Genomic DNA, 7,500 nt, shown 5'->3' on the forward strand with positions numbered 1-7,500 from the left:
AGTCATAAGCCATAAAGCAAATGAATTAACCCTTTCGTTCTTACAGGTAAGAAGAGTTTTATATTAAGCCATGTACAAATATGCACAGTTAATGCATAGTTCAGTTGATTTAAAAATATGCCATTATTGATAGTGTAATTGCACACATTACTTAGTGTAATAACCGTTCTACTTGACCGAGCAACCGCTGAACTATAATCATAAACTTTTACCCGTAAAGAACCAACTCGTGTCGACGAGCTCACTTGTTCTCAAAATGCGCTTTGGTAGAATAAACAAACAAAAACAATTACAAATATATCAAGAGTTCTCTTTGTGGGGATGTCTAGACAAAGGCCAATATATTGTTAAATCGATTTTTTAAAGTTCAAGCCAGAGCAGAATAGCAGAGTTTCATTCCACTAATTGAATCTCTGATGAGTGCGCAACAGGAGAAAACTTAGTCTGTTTATCGTTTATTCTGAGCAATCTTCAACCGTTTTCTTTCGTTAAAACTTCAGAAACTTAAAACTGTTTTTAAAAAAAGGAATAACTGCTGAATAGTTCGCCATATTAGCATCTTGAAACATGGTTGAACAGTCAAGAATTGATGACGCAGACGCCTTTTTCCATTTGGCTCGTACTTTGAACCGCACATGCAACTGGTTACATGCACTTTACCAACCATGACAAACGCGGTGATATAGTTTTGCGCCTTTAAAAACAAAGATTTAATTGCATTTATGATGTATCTACATTTTTTTATCTTTCCCGTTAATTCCTTGCTCGGTTTAAGGCAGATAAGGTTTGAATACAGTCCTTCTAGCGGTGACTCTCGTGAACGAAATAGCCAGTAGGTGACCGCTTAATAGAGGTGTTCATTTACCGAGAGGTTAATCAGTCAGGATATCACAAAGAACGAATCTAATAATTGTATTATTTTACATTGTTATGACAATTAAAAAGACAAGTACACCTTCGCACGGAACAGACTTTGACCGTTGCCCCTGGTATCATGTGTTGCGCGCGCAACATGCCGATCAGTCAGCTAACATATCTGTAGGCTGCGCTAATTTCCAAAATTAATTGTTGGCTCTTTGCAAATACAGGTTGTGAGTACAGTGTAAAATAATTCAAACTAGTTTTTTTTCCTGTCCTTAGTTATGAGCCAGAATTTAACTACTGGATTGCCAGTAATTGTGTTACGCCTATAAATTAAGTCTTTTAAAAATTCACGTAAGCCTCTCGCTGTTTATTGCATGTAATAAACTTATACTAAATCAGGAACTACTTCTAGAAGTTACAGCTACGCAAATAAGTTTCTTTTGGAGTCAAAGATTATTTTGCTGAAAGATTTGTTCTCATTTTCCTTATTCAGATAGTAAATTCCCGAGGCTTTGCTAGGACAACATGAGTCGTCGAAAGCGTCTAAAGGAGGACGTAGGACTTGCACCATTGTCTAAGATGTGTGAAAACTGCCCCAGATACTTGTACAGCTTCGAGACAGTAAGAGAAACCTGGATTCGCGATTGTCAGAATAAGGGTAGACAGTACTATGAGCGAATCAAATACTACTTCAAATTCTCTCTCAACCGTCATTTGAAAGACATCATTTTTGTGATAGCCTATGGTGTAGACCATTGTGCCAGAATCTTTCTTGATTTTAAGGCTCATTGCTTTTTGAAGGAAAAAGTGGAGAAGGCCATTGAGCTAGCAGACCAACTTTCAAACGTTTCTCCAATTATGGTATCGAGGAAAACTCCTCAAATAATGAGAATTTTTACATCTTTAAAGGAATTCACCCTTTTCGCTGAACAACTTCGCAGTAAAAATCGTGCCATTTTTCGACAAAGGCATGTCAATGGAGTGTACGTGTTGGAGAGGATTAGTGACGTTATGGAATTAAAACAACCGTCATTTTTAGCTTTTAGCGCGAATATCTCTGAGTATGACCCAAACCAAATATGGCAAATTGGATGTGTGGTTTTCTCACTTGAAAGTCAGAAATTTGAAGAATCATATCACTTTTGTCACCGTTCAAAGGCAGATTTACATGTGGTAAATAATAACAATCTACAACAAACTCAAGATGAATGTACGTCCTCAAACGAAAGTACAAAAGTTTTGATCCTCAAAGACTGTTTGTTAAAGTTGCAAAAGGATATTTCAAGAGTAGACTTTCTGGTTACACATTCAATGTCTTCAAAGGGTGTGCAAGATTTCCTTAGAAAGCAAGGAGTGGACGCCGAGGTCAAAGAGGCAATCGACACTCTATCAATTCATTCTGCTCTGTTTTATGAGTCTAGAAAAGAAAACAATATGGAAGAGATTCTCAAACAACTGGAAATCCCTTTCGAAAGTTGCCAACTGCAGAACGCGGCATACAACGCTGTTTACATTGCGAAGATGTTGCGAGCTCTTTTGAGTCAGGAATTTTCTATATGTCTTAGCGCATAATTCCGTCATCAAAACTATGCAAAGATCTGAGAAAGAACTTGTAGCTTAATTGTCTTGTTTTTAGGATTACCAAGATCTTGCCGTTTGTGGCCAGGGATACGGTGGCACCCGGTACGGTAAGAGTAGAGATTGGTTCCATCGCTGATCAGCTGTAAAAACTTGCTTCGTGTCTCAACCAATCGGATCGTTCTCGACAACAGAGTTATTGTCCATTAATGTACCATGCATCCAGCAACATGTAGGAAGGGCTCTGTCGCCTCATGCCTCATGAAAATCAGAATGCCCTTGAGATCTGAATCATGACGTGCCGACATGGGCGCGTCTTTCCGTTCTAGTCGCTGGCTACATACATATTTACTCAAATTTTGTTGCTCGCACGGGATGTTCTGTGATTAACCAGAAATTTGCTTTGATTTTAAGGCGCTTATTAGCCTGTTCCAAGCTCTCAGATAGTGGGGAAGACGCGAAAGTGAAAGGTACGTGAAAGTGAAAGGTACGTGAAAAGTTTCCTCCCCTTTTTTTTTCGCGTTCGTGCCTTTTCTCAATTTAGCAGACCCGACTATCTTGGAGCCTGGAACAGGCTAAGCGCTCATTTGCATAGGAGAATAGAAATGAGGTCTTCTTGACTAGAAAATAAAGATTAGTTGCTTATTTTTGAAAGAAAGAACTCAGGGAAGCCTATTTCGGGAGGTCAGTGGAATAAGATTTATTTTCTTAAGGGACCGGTCATTATTTATGTGGGGGGGTGGGGGGATTTTTTTTTGTTTTAGCATGAAAGAAAAAACGTGACCCACCCCTTTAAGCCCATTAGTTAATTCTTGACCCACCCCCATATAACTTTATATAAGAGGTGACCCACCCCCAACCCCCTTCAATCTATACCTCTATAAGGAGTTCCTGTTCACTGAACGAAATCAGCATATCTTGTGGACCACTGTCCTACCCTGCGGCCACTTCTTGTTGATGTGCCTTCTTGTATTGTTACAGTATGACTGTCATCATCTGATTCACTTTTGCTTTCACTTTCATCACACAAAACAAGGTCATTGTCACTGTCACTCTCATCACTGTCCTCACCAACACTGTTACACTGACGCTTGAAGGAAATGTAGATTGATTCGCTTGATTTTGTCGATTTTCTTTGCGTTATTGCTAAGTTTATTATGCTCAATGTATTTGTCCAACTCAGGGGCTTTCAGAGTGTCAAGCTCCCCCTTCTCTACAAGTGTTTTCCAGTCATAGCAATGTACATCTTTTAAGGCTCGAACTTGCTTTTCTTTTCTTCGCTCTTGCTTACGGATCTCATTGACACTTACTTGGATACCTACATGTGACATCCAGTTGTGTTATATTTTATGTCCAGCATTGCATTAGAATTTATTTAGATCTTCCACATGAATTGTAGTGAGTGTGATTCTTTACAAAACACACAATGACCCACCCCCAATCATCGTGAAATTCTCTTTTGGCCCACCCCTTTTCTCTAAAAAATTAGGCCTGGCCCACCCCATGATTTTTCCCCCCCACCCCCCTACATAAATAATGACCGGTCCCTAAACTACCAGTTTACTGATGTTTCGCGCAGTATTTAACTCCACCATTGTTTTGGTGCTTCATTTAATAGAAAAATTTAATGACTATCTTTTTTTCTCAAATAAACTAAGGCCAGCAATCGTTTCTACCAGTGTTTGTTTGATAATTTGCGATTTTAGCGGCTTTTTACAAGGAAAAATTAAAAAATGTTCCATTTGTGCGCGTGCAGCAAAGAAGTTGGTTAGCAAACTGATAATTTCTGAGGGCAGAAAGCGTGGATGAGGGCTGTTGAAATTCTCTTTATAGGCTTCTTTTCTCAGTCTGTATTTGTAAGTTACGGACCAAATTTCTTTTTTTCTCGGTTCGCGTTAAAAGGCCCGTGTTCACGCTTCGGCCAGCTTTCGTGCCCCGGCCTTAAACGTGGGGGCTTAAACCAAAACTATGATCGTGTCGTGAGTACAAACGAGAAAACAGGTATCTACCAATCTCAAGGGAAGTTGGAATCTTAAACAGGTGGCACGGCACGCCGTTCACTTCAATCGCAGGGCGTGCCCTGTAAGTTTGTATTAGTCCAAAAGCGGAACGGGGGTCAAAAATTGGTCAATTACTTTGCTGGTCAAGTTAAAGTTGATAAAAGAAACTGGGTGATCATTAGCCGGCAGAGTCTTTAATCAACTTTACGAAACTCACATGACTTGACATTCCAATACTTTCAATTCATTCAAAATATTTCTGTGTTTCTGATTATCGTTTCAAAAGCCCGTCGGCCATTTGTTCGTTACAATGTTGGCAGCGTTGACCAAATTGGGAAGATGTTTGTTATGTTCGATAAAATGACGTTAATAGCCCAGGATATTGCCAGTAAAAGGAATGGCAGTCGAGAATCCCTGGGAATGAGGTTATGTGAGCACAACTCTTTAGTTAGAGCGGGGGAAAATGATGAAAAATTTCACACGGTTTACAAAGAAGAAATAGCTGAATTTCTGCCTAAAATCATAGCAAGAACAGCAGCCTCATCCAATAATTGCAAAACAACCAAATAGGTGTTTTTTCCCCCTATTCCAAAACCATTCAAGTATTATCAAAGACAAAGCACTTGGCAAAATTTTCCCCAGTTCACTGTACGGGTTTTTGTATTGCACTGTTCCCAATTCAAAGTGTGCCAGGACATTTGATGAATATAAACCCATATTCATCTCGGAGATTGTCCAGTAACAGTCTAACGCTGCTCATATCAACTTTGTTGGCAATTCACTGAAGTTGACAAACTGGGAAAAACTTTAAGAGTTAAAACAACAAAGCAAAATTGCTCTTCTGTTTCTCAGTTACTGTCAGTCTTACATTCCATTGGCAAAAACTTCCATAACAACATTCAAACAGATATTCTGTATCTGGACTTTGCCAAAGCAATTGATTCTGTGGACCATGCCATCCTCCTTGAGAGGCTTGATATATATGGAGTAGCTGGACATTTACATGACTAGTTCAAGAACTATTTGGAGGACCGTCAGCAGAGTAGTTGTAGATGGATTCACCTCCAGTTGGGCCCCTGTAACCTCTGGAGTGCCTCAAGGAAGTCTGCTTGGCCCAGAAGTCTTTGTCACCTTTATCAACGACCTACCAAGAGCCTTGCCTAATGGTACCCTAACAGACCTTTATGCAGACAACACCAAGCTGTATGGAAGTATCTTATCATATCTAGATGCCGATAAATTGCAGCAAGCACTAACAAACCTGTATTCCTGGAGTCTTCACAATAATATTAATTTCAATGCATCAAAGTGCGAGGTCTTAACAGTGATGCGGAAGAAAAATCCAGTGCGCTATGACTACCACCTTGGCAACGTTGACCTAAAACACATGAATGAAGAGAAGATCTCAGTGTCATGATAACAAGCAAATTAACGTGGGAGACTCAAGTTCTCATGGTTACTGCTAAAGCGAATAAGGTACGCGGTCTTGTTCGTCGCACCCGTCTCATGCTGACTGACGTCAAGGTCAGAAGATCCTTGCACCTGGCACTAGTGAAGTCCCAAATGAGCTATGCCGACTGAAGTGTGGTCTCCCAGCCACTCAACTTTAAAGAAGAAAGCTGAAAGAGTTCAGAGAAGAGCTACACGCTGGATTCTACAAATCAAGCAAGGTAAACTGTCCTACAAAGAGAGATTGATCCAGCTGGATCTGCTACCGCTTACCTATGACCATGACGTCAAGGATTTAGTATTTCTTTATAAGGCCTTATATGGCTATATTGACATTGATATTAGTTTTATTAAAAGTGTTAGTCATGGCCATACCCGACGATCTCAATCAAGTGATATAAAGTATTTGGAAACGCCCTTCTGTAAATCAGCTATGTATCAGTCCTCCTTTTTTAATCGCAGTATTGAATTATGGAACCAAATATGTAAATTAATTCAGCCCAGTGACTTTCTGAACATAAAGACTTTTAAGAATAGTATAACTAACTTGCACAAAGATGAATTAGCAAATGTCTTTGACCCTGATAAACCATGTTCATGGGTCTTGCACGTAATTGTGGGTGCCACTGGCAACAATAGTTTAATATGTGTTGCTTAAGATTTTTACTGATTTAGTTGGGAGGTGCCCTGCATGCAACTCCAGGTCCCGTTTGCACCTTACCTTTTGATCTCTTTTTTTTTTTCTGTTACTGTAACTATTTATTTAGAGAGACTCAGTCCAATAAAGTTGATAAAACAAAACATAAAACAACTTCGGATCATTGTAGATGTACATATTAATGTTCTAATCCCTTCAGCAATGATCATACTACCAATGCCATTTCACAAATTTTGATATGTTGTTTTCTTGAAATTTTGTTGACAATGGTAATTATAATAGAACCGTTCCAGCTCAAAAATGTTCTAGGGACAGAGTTGTGTGATTTGTAAGGTTCTTTAACTCCATGAAATTGAACAGTATTGCTCTTAAAATATCATATTTATTAACTTCCATTAAGCAAGGACCTCATTCCTATGCTGCCAACCTACCTGCGACCTATTTCAATATAAGAGCGAGAGCATACACTGCTAGTAACAAGAAACATTGCAGGTCTTAACCACCCAGCATGCATGCCATGTTTAACTTGAGTCAACTTTGCAGGCATCCCATTGGTTATAGGCGTTTTTTGTTGCTGATAACTTTTTTTCGCATATCAGAACAGTATTGCTGGCAGTACTGCCTACAGTGTATTATGTCCCAGGTAGCTTGGTGGCATATGAGAACCAGGTTTATGCAGATATTTTCTTCTGGTCTAAAGCTTCTCAGTAATATTATTCAAAAGCTTTGGCTTAACTAGGAAAAATTTGATGCTGATTACTGCCGGGGTAGGGGTGGGGGTGTTATGATAAGAAAACAAAAGGTGCTGATCAAGCTTGGTCAACAACAGTTCTCTTGAATTTGTAATGACAGAAACTACCCATCATTATTTACAAAGGTACAGATGTGGTGGTGTAAACACTTGCCATAAAAATACAGTGGTCTACTTTAAACAACATCAGGCTGGCTGGG

The 7,500-nt window shown here is 39.3% G+C and overlaps 2 protein-coding genes across 2 annotated transcripts in view; one reads left to right on the forward strand and one right to left on the reverse strand.

Annotated features, from left to right (window-relative positions):
- The first annotated feature begins 1,379 nt into the window (after window positions 1-1,379).
- LOC140932936 (uncharacterized) lies at window positions 1,380-2,505 on the forward strand. The gene has a single exon (XM_073382441.1). The coding sequence runs from the start codon at window positions 1,390-1,392 to the stop codon at window positions 2,434-2,436; it is 1,047 nt and encodes a 348-aa protein (XP_073238542.1). The 5' UTR covers window positions 1,380-1,389; the 3' UTR covers window positions 2,437-2,505.
- A 4,859-nt stretch (window positions 2,506-7,364) lies between these two features.
- The window catches only part of LOC140932940 (vacuolar protein sorting-associated protein 72 homolog), a 1,238-nt gene continuing 1,102 nt past the window's right edge, over window positions 7,365-7,500 (reverse strand). The window contains exon 1 of the mRNA XM_073382444.1: window positions 7,365-7,500. This exon is cut by the window's right edge and continues 1,102 nt beyond it. The gene's annotated coding sequence lies outside the window, so the exon portion shown is untranslated.

The sequence above is a fragment of the Porites lutea genome, chromosome 4, assembly GCF_958299795.1.
Source record: "Porites lutea chromosome 4, jaPorLute2.1, whole genome shotgun sequence".
In the NCBI taxonomy this organism is placed as follows: Eukaryota; Metazoa; Cnidaria; class Anthozoa; order Scleractinia; family Poritidae; genus Porites; species Porites lutea.

Coding starts and splice junctions, on each gene's coding strand:
- LOC140932936 (XM_073382441.1), top strand. CDS start 1,390: ATGAGTCGTCGAAAGCGTCTAAAGGAGGACGTAGGACTTGCACCATTG.